Genomic DNA, 27,478 nt, shown 5'->3' with positions numbered 1-27,478 from the left:
ATAGATATTTTCTGTCTGTCTGCTACATGAAATAAACACAATCATCAAGATTAATTATTTACATTAATCACAAGGTCGTACACTGAGTAAGACGATAAAATAACCCAAACAAAGTCACTTTGTGTGCGGAAAGACAAAGAGAAAGGGGATGTGTACTCGCTGGTCAATGTACAGCATCCAGACGGGTCAGTGCTTAAAGCAAACAATCATGTTGTCAAGGCAAAGACAAGCCTCACAAATAAAAACTTGCCAGAAATCAACACACACTAGACAGTAGCAGTATTCTGGTGGACGAGTAACACCACACTCAGAGAGTTCGAATGGATTGAAACATAACTGTGTATCAGAAAGATGGATGGAAATTTGATACGTTTACCTCAGTGATGGTGGTAAATCATCTGTTGATGTTGATTGATGTCATTGTGTCCAGTGAAAGGGTTGATGAGGCAAAGATGGAATCAGATGGCAGTAAGATTGGTAAGCAATGTTATATTATTATGTCATTACAACCACCAGCAGAAGTGTATTCTATCCTGTCAGACTCAGGCAAAAGTTAATGTGGACATTTCATCTGGATTCACACAGTATATGCAAGTTTTTACTCTTTGTAGTTCACATCTGATGGCCTCATTGACTTCTGATTAGGTAAAAACTTTGGAGAGCAAAGACAGATCAAATTTGTGCCATGATGGTGAAAACAATTTGATCTCCTGTTAATATTTACATCCCACTGTAAATCATGTAGTGCTAAGTTCCAAAAAGTTTAAAAAACACAGAGAATGAGTAGATGGTGAAATACTGCATGCTGAAACAAGAGCAGTAACTGCTCCAAGTGTGGTAGAGCAAATTCTTATTTACAGTGATGGCCAGACATGCATGACTGCATCGTTCGTGTCCTGTGAGTAGTTATTTCTGTGTGCGGGTCCTCGCTGTGTCCTCAGCTGCTGCAGCTCACTGCGGCAGGGCTTTCAAGATGGCATTCACCTCCTCGGCTACTGCTGTCAGCGCAAACTCAAACTGGTCCTGATCAGGGCGAGCAGGAGAGAGAGAGGCAGGGAGACGGGAATGGAAGAGTGAAAGGTGTGCGAGAAATAGTTAGATATAGGAGAGGGGGAGGGAGTTGGATTATGATGGACGTCAACCTTAAAAGTGCTCAAATAGTGCCAACACACACACACACACACACACACACACAGATTGATGGTACCTTGGTGCGGACCAAGCCAGGTCTCTGGTCTCTGATGTGCTCCAGTGAGGCTGCAATGTCGATCTCCTTCACTCCTAACAACAACAGGAACAGTAAGAGCATCACTACCACAGCTTTTGAGGTTTCCTGCCACTATTTGGGTGCTACAGAAAATAAGAGTCTTCTCTCTGAATCCACTCAACCTATAAAAAAACGGGAAGATAAATGACATCTGAGTTTTCTATATATTTTCTATGAGAGGTTTTGAATGAGTTTTTTCAGCTCTGATCTTTACAGATCTGTAAATAAAGAAACACTACAAAACAGATTTGTTTTGTTATGATCTGTGTAATGTTTGTATTTACCCGGGATGAAAAAGAAAATCTAGTGGATAAACACCCATGAATGATTAGTGTGGAATAATAATTAAAATGTCACAGAAGCAGAATTATTTAACTACACTGTGACTATAGCCCCCTCTGCTGTCCACAGTAGGTAACACATCAGCGTACACACTGAGCTCCTATGAACAAACTTTGACATAATTTCACCCTCCCCCCAAAATGTTGACCTTCCAAAATATTCCATTATCATATTGCTGAATTATACCCATCTGTGTGTGTGTGTGTGTGTGTGTGAGCAACTCACCCTTGGCCATGCGGTTCAGCACCATGTCAATGAGTATGTACGTGCCAGTCCTGCTAGTTCCATCACTGTGAGAGGGACAGAGATAAGGACACATCTAATTGTCCACCAATTGTTTTACCTCAATCAACACATATTAGTCACATTGTATGTTTCTGCAATGTTTCACAGAAATTGTACAATTTTTTTTTACCTGCAGTGAACGATGATTGGGCAGGAGCGACCTCTGTAGCATTTATTCACCTTCCTGTAAAGCAGGAACAAGGGACAGTAGAGACAGAAAGGAGAACAAAGAACAGGAAAAAGAAACAACAGAAAAAAAGGCTTTATTATAAACTTTGAATGAATACAATGAATACACATAAATAAATGACTCAGTGATCAAGATATTAATAAATACATACAACACACCTATAAGTGTCTTATGCAGCTTCAGGTACTTGTGGGTTGTGGTAAAATTAAAGGCAATGAGTGGAAAGCAGAACGTGACCAAGTAGAATAAAGGATGGAAAGTAAGATTAGGAATGAGGTAAAGAATGTCAGGACAGGAAAAAATACAAACGGCATGAGTCCTTGGAGGAGAGTGAGATGGTAAAACAGGAAAGAATAGGTGAAGAGGAAGCCACAGATTCACTGTCCCTCTTGCAGTAGCCAGTCACACCTGCCAATGCTCATTTTTGTGACTATGCAACTGGAGCCAGAGTACTAGCTGCAAACCACAAAAATGACACTGGGAGATGTTAAAATACAAACCTATCAACCTGCACACTGGGAGAGAGGGAGAGAGAGAGAGCTAAGATGATGGGTCGGGAATGACATGTACAGCATAAGGGGTCTTATTCGATTACACACCATGCAGAATGACAGGGGAAGATAGGAAACAGATAAAAGAGATGGATGTGGTGATGGTGAGTGTGAGTCACTGCAACACACACACACACACACACACACACACACACACACACACACACACACACACTGCGTCCTGAACCTGTTTGCTGCATTTTGTGTTTACTCATTGAACATTAATGAATTTTGTAGCACCTGATATTAAGGGCACATGTGGGGACAGTCTGTGTGTGTGCGCGCATGTGTAAATAGTTTCTTACCTGCGGAAGTCGAGCAGCGGCCGTGTGGAGGTGGGGATGCCGTCAGCCGGCCAGCTCAGCAGGTGAAACTGCGTCAAGGTTCTGGTCTCCTGCGTCTGGACGTTCTTCAGGTAGAAGCTACGCACCAGGAAGTCCTTACACCAGATGTGCTCTGACACCAGGTTCACCTGATAAACACAAAGACACAGAGAGGGAAAGAAAGAGAGAAAGGGGGTAAAAAAAAAATGTGACTTGATTGTCGAGGGAAAGTAGTCTGCACGCTGAATTTTGCAACCTCCCAAACATTCAATGATGCAGTGTTTCAACCCGCAAAGTCTTCGTCAGGAAAACATCCATGTGAACCAAAAGCAGGACAAAAAGTGACAGCTCCACAAATAGGAGATGACATTATGATCCATTATCCCAAATTGATTTACTATGCACATATAAAACACACACACATTGTAGCATATACTGGACATATACATACATACACATATACATGAAGCATGCTTTAATGTTGTGATTACACAAATTTTAACCATGTTGTAACACAGTATTGAGTGTATATATTAAGAAAGTTTTTTTCTCCCCATCACCACAGAGACTTTTTAACTCTGTCAATGCTGATATACCTCAGGCAGCTGATGGTACCTGGTTGTAATGGGCTGCAATGGATGCATTCATCTGCAGTTCTGATCTTCTGCGATGCTCGCTAACAGAGGCGCACAAAGGCCTTGATGTTTTGTGTCAGATCACAGTGAATAAGATAAATGACATGAGGGGTTCTGCAGGAGATCACACCCTTAATAGGAACAGAAGAAAACTGGGCCAAATTTTTATGTGGCCCTAATTTTCCTCTGCAGAAAAACATGGAATTTCCGGAAAAGTAGGGCCACATAAAAAGTTATATGTTAATAAAATTCACATTCACATTTAAATTCAGAGTTATGACTCATCATTAAAATTTGGTATTTTATCTGAGATTAATCTTGGATTAATATATATATATTTGTTTTAACATATAACCCTGCCCCTCTTTTATACATGTGTTTTGAACACAACTATTACGGCAACAGGTCTAATGCAGGGAAGCTGTACCTATTACACTGAATGTTTGTTACCGGAAAAGCACCACAAAAAGACATTGTGCAATATGTGAAATTAAAGTTTATGAGTTACAACAGGAAATTAACCTCATAGATGTGGTAGAGTGACGAGCCCTCATCAGGCCAGTATCGCTCGCACTGTTTCTCTCCATCTTCCACCAGAGCTGCCATCATCACTATCACTGTGCAGCCGTTCTCCCACACCATCTGTGGGTTGGAGAGATCGCACAAACACACATCTTATTGTCACATTAACATAAATCTGTGACATCTGTAAGTAACAAGGCAGATTTCCTGAACTGAATGGTCCAATGGTCATACATAATTTTAATTTGTCACTAAACATCAAATAGGAGTAAGACAGAAAAAGAAAGAGGCAGAAAAAAGAAAGATGTGCTGACCTGCCAGAAATCTGCGACAGTGTGAGGCAATGGTCCCTGAGTGGCGATATAAGCCGGCTGGCGAGGATCATGATCGACCTGTGGGTTAAAAATGAAAAGAAAAGAGTTTCTTAGGATTTTCCTGCTGAGGATTCTCAAACAGAGTTACAGCAAGGGGGTAATATATTCTCATACAGTAATGTGGTTATGAATACATTACAGTACATGGCAGTAGCTTAAAGATCTCAGTATTGTTCGTTTTTCTTTGGCCTCTTGGGAACTACTATAGTAACAACACTGACAACACTAACAAAGTAATGTGGAAGGATGTGCTGTGTAATAGTAAATTGATTGAATTTTACAGATTAGACTTGCATTAGGTCTAAGTGTTTGAGTTCTGATAGAAGAGGAAAGGTTTAGCACAGGCTGTGGCATTGCAGACTGAAAAACAGAATCCAAATAGCTCGCTAATATTCACAGTTCACAGATTGTCTTTCTGTTTAAACAAACCTAATTTCTTGCTGAACTCATCCACAATAAAAGTATATCAGCAATGCAGTAGATACTGTACTTAGTTCAAATATATACCTAGGTCAAACTTCAAAGTGAGAATGATCAGAGAATGGCTGTTAAAGTAATATATCATCATCATACCAACAGAAGTGTTTTGGATTGTTACAATACAATACAAAGAATTCTTACAATGATGCTGGCGTTGATGTAGTCTTGTTTATTGGGGTTAACTTCAGTCTTCAGCTTCACCCGAGAGTGATCATCTGTAAAAGAAAACAGGGGTCAAGAATGAGTCACTAATGTGACCCCACTTTCCACTTACTATGCAGTTTCAGTCTAGTAAAATGCTTGACATTGGTATGGTGCTGTACATGCATACGTGTATGTGTTGTGCACTAAGCAGAGTGATCGATGATTCATTTATACATGACAACTTGTCAGGGGAAGACAGAAAAGCTCAGACAGAGTGACACATTGAACTAACAGGGGAGTGATTCAGCATGTCTGTTTTTGTCCATGTTGCTCGGGACTTGAGCCACAGCCACTGAACTGGGGTCAGCCTGGTAGGAGCACAAAGCTTCCCACTCCTTCTGGAGGCGGTCCTTATTACGCAGGTGATCCTCCATGTAGGCCTGACAGAGAGATGACATGCAAATAAAATGTAGGAGGTTAATATCTGCTAAACAAGGAAAAAGATTATTTTTACAACTGGAGATTCCTTTGTTACACCAGGAAGTTCATGTTCTCTGTTTCTTTATGTGTCAACTCACCAGGATCATGTGACCAGTAGAGATGTCCATGTTAGACTGGGCTGGCTCTTCGCTCCAGGACGGGGTGGAGCTGTGGGTGGAGGACGGGCTGTGCTGGGGACCATCACTGAACTGGGAGGAAACGCTGCTAACGCGGGACGTGTCCGTACCCCTTCGACCGCCAGCACCCGTGCCTATGGCGGACCCCGCCATGCTGCCGCTCACCCCAGCCAAACAGTCGTGGCGGCACATGGAGGACTTGGAAGCCATGTGCTGCCGACATAGCTCCTGAATAGAGAGTAGGGAGAGGGAGAACAAAAAGGAATTTAATTGGTAACAGGGCTGCAACTGTGCATTAGTATCAATATTGATTAATGGAATAATCAGTTACTGTATAATTTTATATAATATATAATTATATAAAAACTATGACAAACGCATTTTAACTTCCTATGGAGCTGTAACCAGTAACTCTTTAGTACTGATAAATCGTTTCTGATGATTGGATTAATCATCTGATCAGCATTGATATGGACATGTTATTCTGTTATTCTAAGCAGTATGTATAACCAGCTCATGTATTCATTATAACCTATATGCCCTGAATAACAAATGTAAATTCACACATTTATTGCCCTTTTGACCACACATATGGTTTCTTATACTTTCTTATATTCTTATACTCCAATCCATTATATCATAGAGATATCGAGACCAAAGTAAACAAACAAACAAAACCTGAGAAATCATATAAAAAAGCCTTTCCTCAGTCCTGAATCTCCTTATGCTGCCTTACCTGGTAGTCAAAGTGTGTTTCTGCTCCTCCCTCTGGCCCCAGGCCAAGCTTGCCATTGGCCACTTGCTGAGCGTAGTGCCTGAGACAAGCTACAGCCATGGCCAATACCAGCACGCCTCCTACGACTGCCATGGAAACAAGGGTGATGACTGTCCCACTGGAGCCCTGGGAAACCCTGGTTACCTGAGGGAGACCCCGTGCATCTGTCCTCTGGGAAAAAACACATCATAAAGAGTGGTGAGCAAGATATGGAAAGGTGGGAAGGAAAACAAAGACATGTTGACATGGACATCTCGCCTTTGGAGAGCAGTCAACCCGAGCTAAGCTACCCCAGGGGATCTGCCCTCACTGCAGCAATCCAAAGGTCACTCATTTCACTTTACCAACACCTTTGTTTCTGTGTAACTGTACATGACAGCAAGGTGTGCTTAGTGAGAGGTTGATGTTTAGTTTTAAAGACAGAGGTCTGAGAAGTCAAGGTAGTATGAACCAGGAACACATTAAAAAGACGGCAGAGGCTCCATGGAGATCATGAGCCATGATACAGTACACAGTGCACCACAGTGTTTCATTCCTCCTCTTCTTCATTCAATTCAATCAGCGTGATCCATGACACGAAATATGATGCAGGCGATGATTCAGAGGCCTGGAATCAGTGTGAACAGAGAATAATGAGGTTAATGACACTTGTGACTGTTGCCATAGCACCTGGGATCTAGGAGCCACAGTAAGAGAGGGGGGGAGGTTGAAGCACCATGGCAACAAGTGAAATGCTGGCTGTTATGAGGCGTCGCCTTGCTGATTTCTTCTGGCCACTTGCCCTCCAGGTGGCACAGACTCACACGGGGTTTACACACACACACACACACACACACACACACACACACACATACACACACACACAGGGTTCCTGCATGTGTGAAAGACTAAGTATCATCAAAGTATTCTTACTGAGCAATAACAAATATACACTCTCCATTTGCAAACACACACTATCAAAACCAGTCCTTAATGCGGAGCGTCATGTGTAAGGTGGTTTTCCTAAACACTAACACAGCGCTCGTGGTACCATCCCTCAAATAAGACACAGAATCAAGTCACTCTGTAACTACAAAAGACAGCCACATATAAAGTAATCCCACAAGCGGTACATCCATACAAAAAATACCGTGAAGAGCTGCTGGTGGCCACAATGACAAAACAAGACGGTCGGGAAACTCATTTGACACATGTCTGATCTGTCATGCTAGGATCCATGACTGAACTACAGTGAAAATGGTAACAAATACACAGCAGTGATTATGTTGACAAGGAGGGGTTACAAAGGAAATGTTCCTCGGAGGCTAAGTGTGTTTGTGTGTATGTGTGTATCAAGTACCTCTCCCACACCTGTCTGTACAATCTTCAGGCCTGTCTCAGACTCCAGGAAGTTCTTTTCAGATGCTGTTTGGGTGAAAAAAACAACAAACATTTTATTATTGTTAGGTGAAATAGTAGTCAAGGAGATCGACAGTACAATGCGCCCACATATTTTTCACTTGTGTGGGTAGGTAGACGTTAGTGTGTGTGTGTATGTGTGTGTGTGTGTGTGTGTGTGTGTGTGTGTGTGTGTGCGTTTGAGCCTCACCAGCTTTAGCAGCCACCTCTGCAGCCGTCATGTTGTGTTCATTCTGGCGGATACGGAAAGTCAGCGCAGGACCCACCACACTGGAAACACAAAACCGCAGGGACACACACATGTTGGATGCTTCAACACTGTGAAAAATATTCTTATTGTTTAGAGTAACTTATAATGGCGGTGTTACCTGATGTTGATGAAGCTGCTGGTTGTCAGGTATATCTTATCAGCCAGTAGCTCCAACAGCTTCACTCCTTCATACAAACTCAGAGGACTGGAAATGAAAAACATCATTATCCTCCTTGTGAGCACCAAATGTCCTATTTTATGCTCTTCATTGGTAATTAATATGGCATTTAGTGATTTCACCTATTGCCATTTCATGACAGCCTTACACCATTTGTTCTACGCACTCAGAGTGAAGTAGGTTTTTCCTGAGAATAATTATTGGCTCCACAGGAAGAGATCTGCTTCATGTTTTTTCGCAGTTTATTTGTAGTAAACAGAAGAACTGAAAGCTGAATTTGATCGAGCGCTGACCTGTGGTTGGTGACAATGTACCCATACTCCTCCTTGGCTCCTGCACCCTCAACCAGTGGTGGCCTTTGCTCCTTCAAGCCTTGTCCAGCTCCAGAAGGAGCAGCCTGAGGAGGCTGGGAGGCAGAGGGGGGAAGGCTGGCGCTCTTGGCTGGAGGTGTAGCTGGAACTGAGGCAGAGGAGGGTGCAGGAGGGGCATCAGGAGGACTAGCAACAGGGGCAGGCTTCTCAGGCTTACGGGACACACTGTCTGTTTTTAACAGCTGCATCTACGGGGGGGAATGATAGAAGACATGTCCGTGAAAACAGTGTATGATTGCTTCTTGTGAACACTGCTGACAATGGATGCTGACATACCTCCTTGAGGGTGATGAGGTCTTTCTCAATTGGATCTGTGTTAAGAGAGACAAACTGATGTTTTTAAACAAATACTACAGTAAAACACAAGTCAATTTCGTCATAATTTGCTTTCCCTGTTTACTCAAGTGCCAGCTATCACAAAGTGTAGTGGTGATAAGATGTTCTATTTATCTATTTAGGATATTTATAAGATTGTATTCCAAATTTAGATCTCCGCCATCACTTCGCTGGCAAAAAGTGGTTCATTGAATTAAATCATGAGGTATATATAGTATATATAGTCATTTTTAAAAGTAGTAGGCTAAAGTTTAATCCTTCATATACTTCATCCCACTTTTATGTGTAAAACAAGGAAAAGGGGACTCAGTATTTCTATTTAGTTGTCAATTTGAAAGACATATGTCCTTACATTATACTTGACAAATACATGTATTAATACAGGGGTTTGGTTTTGTTTGACCAAATATTTTGACCAGAACACAGGTATTAACTGAAAGACTGTACCCGTCTTGTCTTGGGCCTGCAGCAGCTGCAGGATGAGGGCTAGTTTGTAGAGCTGCTCTTGACTGAGCTCTCTGGGGTCAACGCCGTACCTCTGCAAGACTCCTGACATCCTCTGGAGCAGGCCATCTAACAGAAATTAGCAAAGTTAGCATTATCTTTGCACTGTCCAATTTACATTTGTCGTAAAAAAAAAAATTATGTAAGGCATCATGTAAATTAAGTTAAAGTAAATGTAAAACGTTCTTTTCCTCACCATTGTTTCCGGACAGAGTGCTGAAGTCGTGAGGAACTTTTTTATTCTGCAGCGTTTGTTGTCTGCCAGCAGTACCAAGTCTCTCCTCTAGGGTGTAGTCTTCAACATAGTCCACTGGTATCTCCAGTTCCAAGTCCTCATAATAAGGCAGACCTGCTCATAGCATAATGAGTTATGATGGTAAAGACAATTCTTTAGCTAGAATGTATGTAACAAAGTTTGATCATGTTTTCATCTGCGCCATCTGATACTTCAAGAGTTTTATGTTTTCATCTTTTTTTCTTGTGTGTTTTATTTTGGCAATTTCAAAATCCTGTTTACCTGCAGGAGCCATGGATGCCGCCCCTCTGTGGCGATAAGAAGGCTGTGCAGACGCCAGGTAGAGAGACAAGGCTTCCTGTAGCAGCTGCCTGTCACGCTCTCGCTCTCTCTGATTGGCCTGAGACCTTGAAGAGGGGCGGACATAACCGCCTCCTACCCCAATGAGTGATCTCTCTACATCGTCCTGGTACCTATGCTGGAATTAGGAGTGACATTACGCTGATTTAGTACTGAATGCATGCATGTGTGAGACATCTGAGATTGTTTACCATTTTTTTCATATTCCTTATGTTTGGTTGTGTTTTGGTCTGTTGTGACCACACTTGTGCCTGGGACTAGTTTTGTAGTTGACACAGACGTGCTTTTGGATGATAATGATATGTGTGTGTGTGTGTGTGTGTGTATGTTTACCTGGTGGTATGTGTATGGGTCCATGGAGGCTGTCTGCATGCGTAGTGGGGACTGAGGAGGTTCGACGATCATGTAGTCCACATAGTTGCCACCAGGAGGTGTGGACCCCGACTTAGAACTGTGGTGGTGCGGGATGTGCTGCTTGGATCTGGCAACCCACAGAGAAACAAAGACGGGATTAGGAAGGATACAAAGCGGTTGAAAGGAGGGGAGGAAAAAGGAAAAGGTCCAGAGGGAAATAAATGGTGACTCAGGGTGAAATGAATAGATGGATCTGACTCTGTCCTGTGACTCATTTGTTTTGTGTAAAATGTACATTTCTCACTAAATATCACTGTAACTAGAGACTACTTACTGAGACGAATGAGAAGAGGAGGAAGAGGTGTTCGGCTTAGAGGGGTGGGTGGTATGGGGAACTCTCTTCAGCTCTTTTGATAATATATACTGGGTGATGTCGTCTTGCCAGGAAAGACCTACATACATACACACACACAGCAATTAAAGAAAGCCACAGAAGCTGAGTGTGAGAGTGCAAGACCGAGGTGTGTGAGAGAGAGAGAGAGAGAGATTCTCTGAAATCAATACTGTGCCCGTATTATGGATCGAATGAATTTCTGCCTATATTCATGAAGCGTCCATAAGGTCAATGCAATGGTTGAGTACATGACCAATTTAACTTCACTATGACTACACAGGCCGAATTCATGGTCAGCACAGTCCCTTATTTATCACATTTTTCAGTCATGCTACTAGAATGGCTCTAGGGATGATAATGTTGGTCTGTCGGTCAGTCTTCCACTTTGGTCCATTTTGAAATATCTCAAAAACTATTGGATGGATTGTCATGACATTTTGTACACACAGTCATGGTCCCCAGAGGATGAATTGCTATAACTTTGTTTATCACCTGACTTTTCCTCGAGCACCACCATCTGGACAAAATTTTAATTTGTCCAATACCAGCAAAACTGATGACATTCCCATCAGCCTCAGCTGTTCTTTGTCTTAAGTGCTAATTAGCAAATGTTAAGGAGGTGAGCATGGTAAACATTATACATGCTAAACATCAACATGTTAGCTTTGTCATTTTGAGCATGTTAGCATGCTGATGTTAGCATTTAGCTCAAAGAACCGGCGTCTCTAAGTATAGCCGCACAGAGCTGCTAGCATGGCTGTGGACTCTTAAATATTTTATTTTGTATTGACTTTCTTTCATTTTAATTCGACTGACAGAGGCAGAAATGTAAATTCTAGGTACAATAATGCATATAGAATGAAAGACAAAATTAAATGTAATTCATATAAAACAAATACAATGACCTGCAAAAGAGACTCACAAAATTTACACACAACTATATTGTCTAAACCTTTGACTTTCGTCACAGTTACTTAGAAGCAATGGGGTATTCACTCGGACAGTTTTAGCTTTGCCAAGGAATGCTACTGATCTCACCTTGTAGCATGAGCTGTTTCAGGACTTCCTGCATCCTCTTCAGAACAGGAACTGACACCTGGTACTGGACCTGGTCCTGCTTAGAGTTACAACATTGACCGAACAGCCCGTCTGGAATGAACACAGACACACACAAAACTGTTAAAAAAAACTTTTAACCCTTATTTTGCCAGAATAGTTTCTTGAGATTTCTTTTTAAAGTGACTCCTGACCCAAAATCCAGCACAGTCTACAGACAAAACGCAACATTTTAATGTGTCACAGTAGGAAAAGCACAGGTGTAAATAATAAAATTAGATTAGATTCCATTTAGCCGCTTTGGTTTCAGGGTCCTGGTATTGTGCATGCTGGCTCACTGTCACACACAGTAGTGGGACAGTTGAATAGAACAGAGCCATCGTTAATGCTACTAGTAACACCAGAGCTTTTCCTATTATGATAATTCAAAATACCTGCTGTGAAAAAAGGCCTATAAGAAAAATAAATATAACAAGGCATCGATTGAAGTTTTTACTTTGTTTTATTTAGCTAAAACTGTATACATTTTACCACAAATATTTCAGTGAAGCTGCCCTTGAGGTACAGTACAATACTTCTTATGGTAGCCCACACCAGTGACTCACACTTTTTAAGTACAGCCCACACACTCATACTGCTTGTCACAGTCCCTTTGACGAGGTTCTGCCACCGTCAGTGTGCGCGCTTTTAAACACTATCCTTTGAAATAGTTGCTAACCTGCAGACAGCCTCATGGCAACAGAAATAATAATAGTATTTGCCCAGTATTGTTCAATGTGAAACGTTCTCATATCATGATCATAAATTTATCCATTTTTTTGAACATCTACAGTACAGTACATTCTGTACATCATGTCAATTTTAGCCTCTTCAGCCAGAAACAGGCTGATACATCATTCTAAGCTTCACAAAGTTATATAGGCCTATATATATTACTTTGAGGTATACAAGTGTTGATCCCTTCTAAATCTTAAATAAATGATTCTAATTTAATAACTAGTTTGGACATAAGCCACAATGAAACCTGGCTGGAACCAGGGGATCAAGCGGTTCAGCCGTCCACCACAAAGTGTAGTTAGATGATGAGAATCTGACTTTACTACTATCGAATAGTACAAATCACATCTGTGAGTCTTTTCACTGTGACAATCTCAGTGAGATATTTCTAAAGAAAAAGATAGTCAGACTGCGATGTGATGGGAATAACGATAGAGCAGAGCAGACTATGTAAAATCTGGTGCACTGATGAGTCACCACAGTTTTTCACTACACCGGCTAAATTTCCCACAACCCAACCTGCCACAGTGAAACGGTGTGTTGGTGTACTGAACAGATTAGAGGGGATTCATGTGTTTAGATAGCCACAAATGTTATAGGACACAGTGCAGCTTATTGTTTTGCCACTCTATGTATTGAAGAGTAAGTAGACTCACATGTTTTTGACTTGTTTTCTGTTTTGCAGAGTTAATTCCTTTTTTGATTATGCAATCAGGTATGTCTGATTGTGTTAGTGTTATTACCAAGTTGATCCTTAGTCTGACAAGAGATACAGAGAGAGGCAGACACAAACTTGCATCTTTCCACAATGAACACACATAAAAGAGACACGGTTTTCCATCCAAGTCAGTGACACCCATACTCAAATCACAAATAGTTGATGTTGATGATGTGATATGACACAGGATATTGTATCCTGGCATTGAATTGCACTAGCAGAGCAGAAACACAGTAGCTTTTATTCCTGGGGGTGAACTGACTGATGACGGAGAGAAGAGGGACATGAGGAGGAGGAAATGGGAGATGAATGGAGAGAAAACAGCAAAACTCCATGGCTTGATTGGATTGGGACTATTTCTGGAGCTTGGGTTATTTCTGCAGATATCATTTTTGGGGCAGGGAACATACTGTAAGAGTCAGTGTTGGACGGGGGGAGTCTTTTAAATGTAAAAGAAACGCAATGTTTGGCTGATGTTACATGATTTAAAAAGAATGTTCCTAATAAGTTACTGTCAAATGAATTGTGATGACAAGCATCGGTGCTACATTTTAGAGTAGGTTGTGTAAGCCCTATGAAGAAAAGTGTGTGTATTTACAATAAAGTCATGCCAACCAAACTAAGGACATGAATAAATGGCATCCTATATGATTCTTTGATGTTTCTTTTCAGGTGGCAGGACAGTTTTCTTTGAGTTTGTAACATAATTAATGATTTTAACATCCAGGCCAAAGAATCATCCAGTGGCATGAACATCGTACCCTATGTGTATAAGCACAAGCTCAGCCCTCTGATGATCTCATAGGCTTGCCCATTCACTTGTGTGGAGCACCACACTAACGTATGCAGGTGCTGCTGTGGTCAATCACAACGGACCCACCAAACCTTCCCTAGTGACCTGATAGCAGGATGATGCCTGTTGTACAACCTGGTATCCACCAAGTCAGCACCTGCAAGGAGCAGCTGCTTGACAAGGTCAGGGTGTTAACACAGAACTCAGGTGACAATGTATGACCTTGTTCTGTTTACACAGGCACATCTCACTCTGACAGGGGAGATGCCTGCAAGAACAACATGGTCCATGCGTAAATATTGACCTTAGTATTCCACAGTGGGGGCTGGAGAAGGACGAGGTTAAACCAGCAGAGCCTGATGGACACTACACAGCACCACAAACATGCCACCATCAAAAACCTCCACTGACTGTCTTTAAGAGGGGTGGAAACAGGGGAAGAGCCCTGTGTCAAACACTGCACGCTCACAGACACAAATAAACAACGGCGGCAAGCACCTAAAAGATGTTGTGCATTCCATATAGCACAAAAAAGCATTTAGGACACAATCAACCTTCCCTATTACTTGCGGCATGAAGCAGGACGGCAGCATGAAAAGAACTTAAACTACAACAAACTTTGAAACCGCAGAGATAGAAGGGTGTGCTGTGCAGTGAGAGAACATCATTAGACATTGTAGACATATCTTTCCTCAAAGGCTGAAGGATGCATCCCTGCCTTGGCGAAACCTATAAAATAACCTATAAAATAAGCTGGCATCTCGGATCATTAGTGTTGGGTAGAAGCGGAAATTAGACATTACGTTGCTGATTCCAATATTTTTGTTCAATTGAAAGATTTGTAGTCGTTGATTATATAGTGGTTTCATTTTTTAAGCCAAGCTAGAAGGCGTATTCCTTCGTTTTTGGCAGAGGCCAGCTGCCGCCTTAACAAGATCAGTCTCTGCATCACTCAACACTGAGAGATGAAACTGATGGTGATACTCCCATTCAACTCCTGGTGCGTCAGCAAACAAGCCTGCATCAAAAAGGCTGGAGTAACGAAGCGGTACGATTAATAACAGTAATATAATTATAATAGAGCACGAAGCATTTCAGCTTTTGTCAAACATATATCTTCTTTTTAGATAATTTAAAGATGCTACCAGTCATCCAACAAGTAAAATCCTTCATTCACAGTTTACAGTGTTGCATTGTACAGTACAATGCTTGTTTAGGGAACTATACTGAACACAGACAGAAAGTATAAATAATTTGGATGAGATGGTGTTTCTTCAGTTAATGAAGACCCAAAAGAGTCTGAATGTTTTCATTCAATTGTACAGTTCCTCCTAGTTGTCTTGTGCAGTCAGACACCTCTTCGACTTCTTAATCCAAACTCAACACAACAGCTGCTTATTCTTCATGTGTTAGTCACTGGGCGACCTGTGTCTGTCTATGGAGACTGTGGTGGTTACACTCTCTGTAGACCTTTAGATTTTCCTCCCACAAGCTAAATAAATTGGTAGAAATTAGAATTTGTTGGTGTCTAACAAACATGAAGATTGTTTACAGTTTATTTTGCATTGTAGGTTCTTGAAGAGACACAGAGACAGAGAGACAAAGGGCTCATTTCAACCAATCACGCTAACAACCTTTGAGAAGTAATTACACCTAATATTGTTTCTCCCACATTTGTGGACAGATAGAGCCGTGTGTCTGCTCCTGAGCTGATCCATTTGTATTCTGTCCAATGGCTGCGCGTGTGCGTAAGTGCAATTTCCACAGAGAAGTGCGTAAGTGTGTGTCAGTGACTCATCGCTGTATTAGCACAACAACTGTGGGGGTGTCGACCCCACCGTGACGTCACTGTTGCTATGGAGATAGTAGAGGGCGGGAGGGGCTTAGATAAAGATGAGGAAAGGGAGAGGGGCAGGTGACGGAGAGGGAGAGACACATGGGGCTGAGTGAGGAAAAATCCCTGACTTGTGTTTGTATATTTTCATACTAAGTCTTTGTTGAGTATTCTTCCAGTGACTAACAGTGTGTGTGTGTGTGTGTGTGTGTGTGTGTGTGTGTGTGTGTGTGTGTGTGTGTGTGTGTGTCCAGCCATGAGGTTAATCATTTAATATGCAGTAGAGGTACAGAAAGGATTAATAAAGTAGTCTATCTTAAAGGTGTAATGTTCAAGTTCAAGAGAGATTATGTTTGATTGTGTTTGTGTGAGTGTTTGTGTGTGTGTGTTGTACTCACCATCTGAGCAGAACTGATCCCGTGTGCACAGTTTTCTCTCAAACAGGCAACCTGAGGTAGAAAGACAAAGAGAGGGATAACAGGTGCTCAGAGTGAAATCTTTTACAGCATATTTCCATGGCAACGGCCGCTTTAATTCACATTTCGAGGGTTGAAATGAGAACACAACAAAGTGAGCTTAATCCCGGCTTACTCATTATAATTAGCCACAAATGTACTGCACAGTGGTGACAAAAAGACGCATGCACCCACAACCTTCACAATGTCTTTCATATTTAAATGGTACCATTGTCAAAGCCAGCCTTCACTGCATTTGTAAGACTTTTTTTACAATAGCTTTAAAAAGCCCCCTCATGCCGAGAGGTGTCCCTCTTTGGCATAAAATCTGGAACTTGAAACACAAAATTGTCTTATTTTCATTTGGACAATTTGGCTGCTACATAGACATCATCAAAGTGCATTAAGGGTTGAACAGGTATACATTATATACACAATAAAACGGTCTAAATTTTGCGGACATGAAATATTGATTCATTAGTGGGCAGAAATTATTACATTTCATTAAATTGTTAACTGGTTTGTAATTGAACAGGGGACACAAATACAGTGTTGGCACTAGTATTTTTAGCTGTTCCTTTTTATTTCATTTTTAGCTCTTCCACTATGCTAATTTTATTTTGGTGAGTGAGACCTTGGAGGGTATGGCAATATGGGAAGGAGCAGGTGGCTGGTGATAGATAGGAACGTAACACAGCAGAATATGCCTGTCACAGACAGATTAATGTCACGTCACAGCTCGTGTCTCTATTTTTTGCTACTTTCCAGAGGAAAATCACTTTTTGTCTCTGCATGTACAAGGCAAAAAAAAGTGAATTCAGAGAAAATCTGTGAAATCTGTGTGTTCACGTATATGTAAGTGACAGATTTATCCCAAATGAAATGCAAAAGATGGCAGGTGAGCAGCTGCTTGGCAGAGTGGATGGATCTGTAGATTGAAATGATGAACACAAACTTGGATAGAGAAGATTGAAAACTACTTTCTCTACCTTTAAATGAAATGACGCAGAACCACAACCAACAGCTCTTTCAGTGACTCACCTCGACTTTCTTTGAAGAGAAACGCACACACACACACTGTACACACACAGTGCAAGTGAGTATCTTGTGTTTCTTTGATGCTTTCCCTCTCTCTCTTTTACCTATGAAACCTCAATGACTAATCAGTTTTCTCTAATTCCTAATTTCACTTCATGTGAAATAATTTGGACCAAGTCTTACTCTCAGTCTTACACACACATGGTGGGTTCTTAAAAACATCAATAGAGTGTCTAGGTGTCATTTTACAAAGCAAAATGCCCAATTTGAGACCTGGGCTCTCCAGTCCGTGGAAGGTTAAGTGAACCTTCTTGTGTAGCTAAAATAAGCTCCATTAAAAAACACACATATCAATATTATTGAACTGACATTGTGCGTAAATGCAAGTCCTAGTCATCAGATTGGTTAACCAGGAAAGGACATCGGGTAGTGTTGGGCCAACAAGCAACATGGAGGTAAAACAAAGAAACAAGTTTATTTTCTAGGATTTAAAACTTGTTTCCACCTTGTTTACAATTTGGGTTGGTAAACACAGCATTGATTGAACTTTCCTTTGCATCCTCCAAAGGCCAACAGTCGGGCTGGTAGCAACTGCTACAACCATAAGAATGTTTTACAAGAACCATTACCTCTAAAATAAAATGTGGAAAATGTGTACCCTTGCATGGTAAAATAGCACAAAGGTTCCAATGAATCTCATAACTTTGGTGATCAAATCTAGTGGAAAGCTGACCTATTATACAGCACTTGCAATAGGACCAGAGCAACAGGACATCCGCCCTTAGGGAATTGTCTGGCTGCAGAGACGTCAGCCTGCCGTGTGTGTGGAGGATGGACGGTCGGACATATGGATGGATGGCTGATCAGATGAACAGGTGGATGGATGCATGTGTGAAAGAACAGAGATGGAAGCAGAGAGGTGCTAATGGATGATTGGACAACAGTGGTTACTGGTTTCTCTCCATGGTGCTGAAATCTCAGGCACTTGCAGAATGGCGTCCATTGTTCATTGTTAGGTGTTTTTTAATTCATTTCTCATGGGTTTTCTCAATGATGTATGATTTTTAATGGCAAACTGTACAGAAACTCCATTACTTTACCAGCATTTCATGTTCAATTTTGCTCGTTTTAATACACGTTTTAAAAAATTGGTTGTACATTTTCATAATAATAGATTTAGCAATATGACAATAAAGCAGACACATTTCGAGGGTTATTTTAAATATTTAATTCACAGTCCATCAAACTCTAACATCTATTACAATGAGCTGCTTTAATCAATTGTTTTCTCAGATGTTTTGTGCATCACATTTGGGTGATTGCACTGAAATGATATAATGAAATGACGGGGGTGGCAATCTTTCTGTTGGAACAAAATAATGCTGGCTTGTTTTTGTACCTGGGGGAGAGAATAACATTTAGCCTTTCTCAATCTCAGTCTGAATTACTCATTGAATTCACAAATCTCCACCTATGTCTAAAACGACAGACGGTGTAACAATTCACTTGTTGCATCTTTGTATCAATTACAAATTATGGCAATTCAAAGTATCGATCTACAAAAAAAAAAATGAATCACTCTCACAAGCAATAATCAAAATGAAATAGTCAAGCTGAAATTACAACTTGTCATTGTCAGTAATATTAACATGACAGCTACTGCTGCTAATGTCACACTGCTGTAGGTGTAACGTGAGGTCAACACTGTTCAGGCATCGTTTTAAATGGAGGAAACTATTAACTATTCTTATACAATATAGATGTGCAACCTACAGTAAATCTCTCTGATTAAAAGCATCTTTCAATATAATATATATATATATAACATAAATCTGCTGTCTACTTTCTGTATGTTTGGGCGTTATTCATTTATCCCCAACAGCTGGATTTGATGACTGTCTTTCCTACTCCCTTCTCAATAGAAAGGACTCTAAATAATAGCATAATACCAATAATATCATAGGGAGTGTTGGTGTCTTAACTCCCTAAAATGACCCCATGCTCTACAAGACAAATACATATTCACTTGATTGAGTTTCTCTCTTCCCCATCACTCTTTGCATCCTCCATCTGTCCTCCGCCTCAGTTTCATCTCATCAGCCTCTACATGTACCCACACAGCCCACATCTCTCTCTGGCAAATCATTTACACTTCAATTCAGTTCATTTTGGAAGAATGACACATAAGTACAGTCCCCTAAGGCGATACATAAATAGCCTGTAGATATCTTTAAATGCAGTAATATGACAGCATCAGAGGATAAAGTAGCCTCCAGTAGGATGAGATCACCGTGAAGTCATTATATCTACTTAGACACACCGTGAACCTGTGGGAATATTACAGGAACATAAACGTGATTTCTGGTAAGGACAGTGCCATCATCAGCATCACCATCAGCACCATCATCTTACCGTATTTGTCCGAGATGCCTGGTTGGCAGAGCACGGTTAAAAGGAGCAGAGCCCGCCATGGCATTAGGTGTTGCATGATCCTCCGGAGCCGAGGAGACACACAGAGAAAGATGCGGAGTCCCTCTTTGCTTTGGTCCCTCTTTTCCTCCGTTAAATCCCCATCATGTTCAAACGAGCCGCAGCCAGGGTCGACAGCTCACATTGCACCCAAGGAGCCCATGTGACGGAAAAATATAAATAAATGGCTGCAAAAAAAACAACAACTAATTCCTCACAGTGAAAAGGCGGGGCGTGGGGAGGGAGGAGTAGTATCGACTCACGACTGCACAACTGCGGAAATAACGTACAAACCGAAGCCACGGGGAGCTCTGTGAGGTAGAAGGGGTCGACCTGCAGCTACGTCATCACGGCGGTCAAACGGAGAGGGTGATGAGCGACACCCATACACTAACGTCATGCAGCCATTATTCATTAAGGCGCATGCATGTGCACAAATCGCACAAAGCAGCTTGCAGGTGTGCACAGGTATATAAACCCAAGACTAGCTTCTTTAGCTAATGTTAAATAAACACACTGGTTTCAAGCTTACGTTTCATTTCTCGTTTGTCTCAGTTGTAGTTATCTCACATGAGCACTGGTGACTTTGTGTTTACGTGTTGATGAAACAAAAATGTGTTACACAGTTTTTGTAAGATGAGCTTGAACTGGTAAGATTAATGGCAGGAAGGGTCATCTCAGAGGGTCATGCCTAGGCCCTACACAGTTCAGCCCAGGAGAGACCACAGCACACCAAGAACCAGCATGTATATATGTATATACAGATTCATATTTACTACACATTTACGACAAATATGATAACTTGAGTGCACACAGGTTTTTCCTTAAAGAAAAAGATCCTTGCTATTGTCATTGTAGATATTTTTCTCTCAGTCTGGCATGGACAGACTGAAGGTGCAATATTTTATCATTTATCTAAATTGATTCCTTCTGATTGAAACTGCACTGAATAAGGCAGAGAGGAGCGTCACAGAAGTTCATCTTGTCTAGGTGTCCTCTTGCTCCCTCTTGTGTCTATGAAAACTCATGAAAACAGAAATCAAACTGAACCATAGTGTAGCTTACTGTATATCATTCATAAAATACCCAATAATGAATGAAAATGTCTTCAGTGCACTGAATACAGTGTAAAGCTTTGTTTGATGAATTGTATAGATTTTTAATGGTGTTACATTACATGAGAGTGAGACCAGTGGAATAGGCTGCGATGTCCAAACCTTTCATGCCCTGAGATGTACCAGGTTGACATATATTTTTCTAGTTGTGCATGTTTAGATGATTTATGTTGTGCACTTTAGTTTTAAGGTAGCCTATATATATCCACATGATCTTTTGACCAGGTAGGAAAATGTTATGCAATATTTTAAAATACAACTACTACTAATAATAACACTAGCAAGTTGTATTTACATGATGAAATAGAATTTTATTATAAATTAAAGCCATGAGTCTTGCCCATTATTTTTCAGTCTACATTCCTAAAACTTTTTAATTTAAGCAAACTAACAGATGTACAGACCGCTCAATGGAAGACCAGATTCTTGGCTTTGGCCCTGATATTCACACAGTGATCCTATCCTTGACCGTAGGCAGCAGCATCCAATGCATGTCTGATAATGTCAAGGGATTAGCATCGTTTGAGCTTCTAAGAGTTTACTTGTACTGAATATTAAATTGTGCATTGTCCTGTCATGAAACACTGCTCATTTTACTGACAGAAGTTTGGTGCAACTGGCCTGTGTTAAAACAAGAAGTAACCTTTCTATCTAGCGTGACTCGTGAGTCACATGGTTCAGTTTGATGTCCGCTGCTTGCTATTTCAGGCACATTGTGCTGTCGCCGGCTTTTGATATCATATCTCTCGTAAGATAGACCTAAAATAGATCTGGAACAAGTTTCCTTGTAAAAGATGTCCATAAAGTTGTTTTGGTTTCCATGTTACACAGTCATGCAATCAGGGTTAGGGTTAGTGCAACACAAATGCTGCACACTCTCTTCCTCTCTCCTTTACTCTCATCCTTTAGTCCTTGTTTCACTCTTGTGCGACAGCTCAACTCATTGGCATGTGTGTATGCGTGTTTGGTTGGTTGCCGGGCAACTTGCATTCAGTGTTTATGAAGGATGAAACCAGCTGAACACCCCTCACGTATATACACTATTTAAACACTATTAAAACACCATAGGATTTTCATCTTTCACTCTGCTGTCTCTCACTATCAACATTATACTGCCACTATTATCACATTCGGCAGCTGCCAGATCGCATATACAGCAAGTCTGTGACTATGATTACTTACTGTTTATTCACCTTAACATGAATACATATAGCGGTGTCTTTGTAATGTCGTCTGTTTAATGAAAACACAGATTGTCTCTATATCTTAGTTCCTCATGTATGGTGGTTAAAAATGGACAACCTCAAACAATTTCCCATCATGCCATTTTCCCATCATGTCATCCACACTGCTTGGCTCCTGACTGCCCCAGCATTCCACAGGCCAGAAGCCCCCGCACCCTACCCCAAGTACCCCACCCTACCCCAAATACCCCACCCCTCGGACATGGTATTTGAGTAAAGTAAAGATGACAGGATAGATTGAACTTTCTTTACGAAAAAAATATACAAAAAATGTAAGTCCAGTCAGAATGAACAGCAGTGAGGAAATTTATGAAAATGTTCACTAAGTCATATTTTTAAAAATCCAGACGTAGCAATCACACAGAGATCTATATGTGTATAACATAATTTAATTGGCTTTTTAGAATGCAGTTGGGGAAATGACTGCAGATATTTTTACAATATAGATTCCTATTCTCAAAATAGAATAATGCCATGACTGAGTAGGATTTAGCTGCTATGTTCTGTTGATATTCTCAGAGTTGGTGCGTGTGTCTGTGTGGTAACCATTTTCTCAGTCGTGCTGGTGTCTGGATGCTAATTTAAGAGTGTTTTCTTTCTAGGCTATGGGTCAGGCATTGCTTCTGTGTCTGAGGTTGTTGCCTAACAACTCGTAGGTAGCTCATTTTCTGTCCTGTGCTGATGATATGGCCTTCAACTGGGAAACTCCAGGATGACTGCTTCCGTCATATCAGCAGATAACACAGTCAAGTCACATCATGCTCATATCAGGTCATTTCAAATCATCTGTGGCAGTGAAAAAGGCCCCACATCATTTCTGGCAGATGAGTGCAGTGGGATGGGAAATCATCCCGAGCAACAGTTTTAACATATGACTCTAAAACTCATATCTGAAACCTTTAGAAGGGAAGTCATTGTTGGTCGAGTGTCAGCATCCCACTTTGTTCAAGTCCACAACTGAGCCCTTGAGATATAACAAACCACAGGACTCATGTTTGCAAATGTCAGTATTAGAATATGTTGTGTGTTGAAGTTTTTCTGTCCAAGTCTATTCAGGGATCTTCCCCCGACCACATGGGCCTTTGGTGTTGGAACAAGCAAAGTCATGGTCCTGGAAGGGGTCCTAGATTGCAAGAACAACAGAAACAGAAGGTCAATCTAGCATAAAGTTAGTAAGGTTTACTTCAACAGATGTGCGGCAAAACAGAAGTGTAGCTGAGCAGTCTTTTTAGTATGGATGTGAACTCTATATTATATGTGCCAGTGACCGCAGCCATTCTTCTTCTTCTTTTTCTTCTTCTTCTTCTTCTTCTTCTTCTTCTTATTATTATTATTATATAGTTTATCTGTTTACATTTCCGTGTACACATTAGCAAAGAATTCTGAGTGTAGTTTCACAGTGCAGTTGTCGCAGGCAGCGTTGGCTTATGAGGGAAGGCAAGTGAAGTTGGTGGGTGGGGAGCACCTGTTTTGGCTTCTTTGAGATGAAAGAGAAAAAAAATGGCTGTACACCACACAACAGATGGTTATTACAGTAATTTCAATCGATTTTTATTAATGTGTCTATTTTAAGTAATTCATAATTAATATATTTATATTTGATATACCTAAATACTACTGGATATAATTCAATATGTTTGCATTTTTGTCTTGCAGGGTAAATCCAGCACACCCTATAACAAGTTTGAAGGAAAACATTTGCAAAGAGACAACTTACTGAGCACTTCAGGACTGTGGAAGTCGTTCTTGACAGTGAAACTGAGACAGTGTTTTCAACAGTGGCTTCTGTTGTCTCTTTGACATACATGTAGATCGTTTTATGTGGTGCACAACAGGGCAAAGACAAGAACTTCCAAGAGAAAGAAATCTTAAATCGAAAATTCCTTCAATAGTACTTTGCAGTTGTGCTTGGACGCCAGTGTAAGAAAATCATATCTGATTTTTTCATTTAATATTTGATATCAGAGTCTGATTGTCAGCAGTTATATTTATCCCAGGGCATGTCAGTAAAAGCAGCATCATTATTCTTATTTTTACTGAAGTGATGGTGTCAGGCTCTGTCTTCAGTCCCATGATCCTTTGGGAAAGTGGCTGGACAACAGGGTTCAAACAGGAAAGCTAAAAATAGAGCTGACAGCACTAGCAGCTGACACACACACGGCCCTCTGAAACGCAAAGACATGCACGACCACACACCAACACCAACCCCCCCTCCACGAACTCTACACCCCCACAGAACACATGGACACTCATACACTCCAGTTGTCTCTGTAAATTAATTTCTACATCTTCTGGAAGTTATGTCTTTTCATTAACTTTGTATGCAGCTGCGTTGCCCCCCCCCCCCCCCCCTTCTGAATTCCCTCTCTGCGTTCAGTCTGAGCACACCTGACAAAAGCCTGTGCAGCTGAGTGTGTGTGTGTGTACATGCATGACAGTGAAGCTTTTTCTAAACTGTAAGTGACTTGCTGTGTCAGCCAGTGTAGAAGAACATTTTGATATGTCATGTATGTTGGTTCATTTTTAAAGCTCCTTGACTGGAACACTTGAATTTCCTATTACATTTGAATGCTTCAGAGGCAGCAAACAATTGAGTTACATACAGTCAAATTGCGAGTGATGGCAGATTCTGCTGAAAGCGTTTATATGACTTGGGTGGTACCCCCTTTTTGCCTCATCATAGGTCATAGACGTGTGGTTAGGATAGTGTGAGACTGAAGAAGACACAAGAAGTAAAACACTTAATTAAAGTCTCTACGCACCATCATCGCCATCATCTTTACCACCAACATATTCACACACAGTATGACACAGGGCAGGGCTAAGATGCCTCAGGGGTCTGGGCAGGCTGTCAGCTGCAGACCTGGGTGTGTGACATGAGTAATGTCTGTCCATTATTGGCCAACCACATTCATTCAAATACAACTTGTAGTACTGTACTGCTAAGGACCTTGTACTTACATTAATTTCCCAGAAGCGTAGCTTAACCTCACTGCCTGCTTAACCCTAACCCTTTGCCAAACCTTAAATCGAACCAATATTTTTTTCCAACATGGAGTCAAATATGGAATGTAAAATGGTTTCATGGAGTGACAAACTCTTATGACAAGTAGCACTCAACTCTCCAACTCTACAGAACCTATTTTAGCTCATTGTTTTAGTGTTATGACCCACACATTTCCTATTAGGGTTGAGTCTGAGCTGCTCAACCCACTTTCTAGCAGCAGGCAGCCATTTTCACCAAACAAGCTCCAGCTGACCCATTGTATGCTAGCTGCCCAGCACCAAATGGCAGACAGATGAAGTAAGCAACTAACTACTTCAAACATTTAGCAAAATAAGTAAGCAAAGAGACAAAAATATACTAGAGAATAGAGATAATATTAGACAAAACACAATGCTGATGTTGCTGCTGGATGTGTCATTAGGCAGTTGCAACATGCTAACCATAACTTTATAAGGCCATAATATGCCATTAATCTGGCTTTAACCTGGTCGTAATTCTAATTATAATAAAAACATGAATGGCTAACTTCGTGGAGACTGAATGTTTGCTGTCAGGTGGGAGCCTGATTTTTGTCCCTCAGCATGATGAACATGCAAACTGCTAATTCATATACAGTATTACAAAATGTTCGAACGATGCATTTATCCAGAAAGTGCATGGCTGATCTACACAGATCCCTCATGACAAAATGGAGAGTTTGATTGACCTTCTCAGCAGCAGCTCTATCAGTCAAACCGTACTGCTCCTTATGTAACCAAGGGTAAATACATAACTGTTGTAACTCTATAGCTACTGGCAGGGTAATAACTCAAACATTACATAAGATAAATCCTATTGTGTAGCATCAGAATCAGTTTTATGTTCTTGAGGGGATTAAATTAATACAGTTTAAGGTTTTGAAGAGGCAGTCATCATTAACGTGTCGATAAAAGTGAGGCTGTATATCTCAACGGTGTGTGCTTTTATGATCCAGTTTCATTAGCACTATTAAACTTGCATAAACTGGGATGTGATCTATTTTGGTCCAGTGACAGATAGACTGTAGCTCCCCAGAGCACACTTTTCCCTCAGGATGTGGTATACTGATACTGTCTACGAAACAAGCCGATACTTTCTCTACAACAACTTCCCCTGTAAGAGTTCCTAAATACAAATGCAGAGACTGACTGGCTCACTTGCTCACTTGCACAGAAAGCCATCGCCCTTTCCAGCATTTGAAACCAGACACTTTGACAGCTGAATCAAGAGCTGGCAACTAGCACGACATGGGGAGAGGAATGAGAAGGGAAGAGATGAGTGGCTGGAGAGAGGGAGGAGATATAGAGGAAATGCCTGAAGAATAATGGATGACATATCAAGATACTGCAATAAACTGATTCATAAAAATGTAATCAAAGTGATATTACTTTTCCTGAAAACTGAGAGGAGTCGGATCGTGGCCTTCTCTTTAAACGGCGATAATTTATAAGTAAATAACATTATCAATACAATTGGGTTCAAGTTAACTTCTCATACTACGGATCTCAGGGGTAAAATGAATGACCAAAAAGTTGAAGTTGCATTACTAAAAGTTATCCATGGATTGCATTTGTGATCGCAATGATAAGCACGTAATTAAACAAAAGTTGCAATTTGACTAAAGTAGCCATATGATTTATGTATCATATATATAAATGCTTTTAAGTTCGGTCTTCAAAAGTGCCCGTATAGTCTCTAAAAGCAACATTAATGCTCATTTACAGTTTTAAGATGATTAGATGAAAGTAACCTGGGTAGGTTGGGATGGAAGAACTTTCGATTGTGTTTTCCTAATTGTAACCCACGGGGAAATCTTCCAGAATGGGTCCATTGTGAATTGTTGGGCCTGGATTTAAAATGCTGCCAAAGTGATTAATTAAAGGAAAATGGGGTTGAGGTACAGGGGGCATGGGGAGTTTGGAGAAGGAGGTGGTGGGCGTGCAGGAGGGGAGAATGGAGACAGAGGGGAGGGGTTGGGGTAGGAGTGGGTGTGGTAGATCTACAAATAGCTGTGCTCAGTGCCTGGCATTTCTTCACTTCGTTTCTCTCCCAGTTGCCCAGTGGGACAG

General features: G+C 41.0%; 1 protein-coding gene across 1 annotated transcript; it reads right to left on the bottom strand.

Moving 5' to 3' along the window:
* Positions 1–951: 951 nt before the first annotated feature.
* On the bottom strand, positions 952–20,044 carry ptprna (protein tyrosine phosphatase receptor type Na). The gene is made up of 24 exons (XM_070914791.1): positions 19,969–20,044; positions 16,462–16,512; positions 11,924–12,034; positions 10,826–10,943; positions 10,471–10,618; positions 10,060–10,255; positions 9,739–9,891; positions 9,486–9,611; positions 8,979–9,013; positions 8,625–8,890; positions 8,272–8,358; positions 8,094–8,173; positions 7,845–7,909; positions 6,467–6,676; positions 5,692–5,958; positions 5,406–5,553; positions 5,111–5,184; positions 4,430–4,507; positions 4,116–4,235; positions 2,941–3,107; positions 2,025–2,078; positions 1,835–1,899; positions 1,208–1,281; positions 952–1,023 (listed from the first exon to the last, which is right to left on the bottom strand). The coding sequence occupies exons 1-24, from the start codon at positions 20,042–20,044 to the stop codon at positions 952–954; spliced, it is 2,841 nt and encodes a 946-aa protein (XP_070770892.1).
* Positions 20,045–27,478: the final 7,434 nt, after the last annotated feature.

The sequence above is a fragment of the Enoplosus armatus genome, chromosome 11, assembly GCF_043641665.1.
Source record: "Enoplosus armatus isolate fEnoArm2 chromosome 11, fEnoArm2.hap1, whole genome shotgun sequence".
Lineage (NCBI taxonomy): Eukaryota > Metazoa > Chordata > Actinopteri > Centrarchiformes > Enoplosidae > Enoplosus > Enoplosus armatus.
The sequence above is the reverse complement of the archived record's forward strand: the minus strand, read 5'-3'. Positions and strand labels throughout refer to the sequence as shown.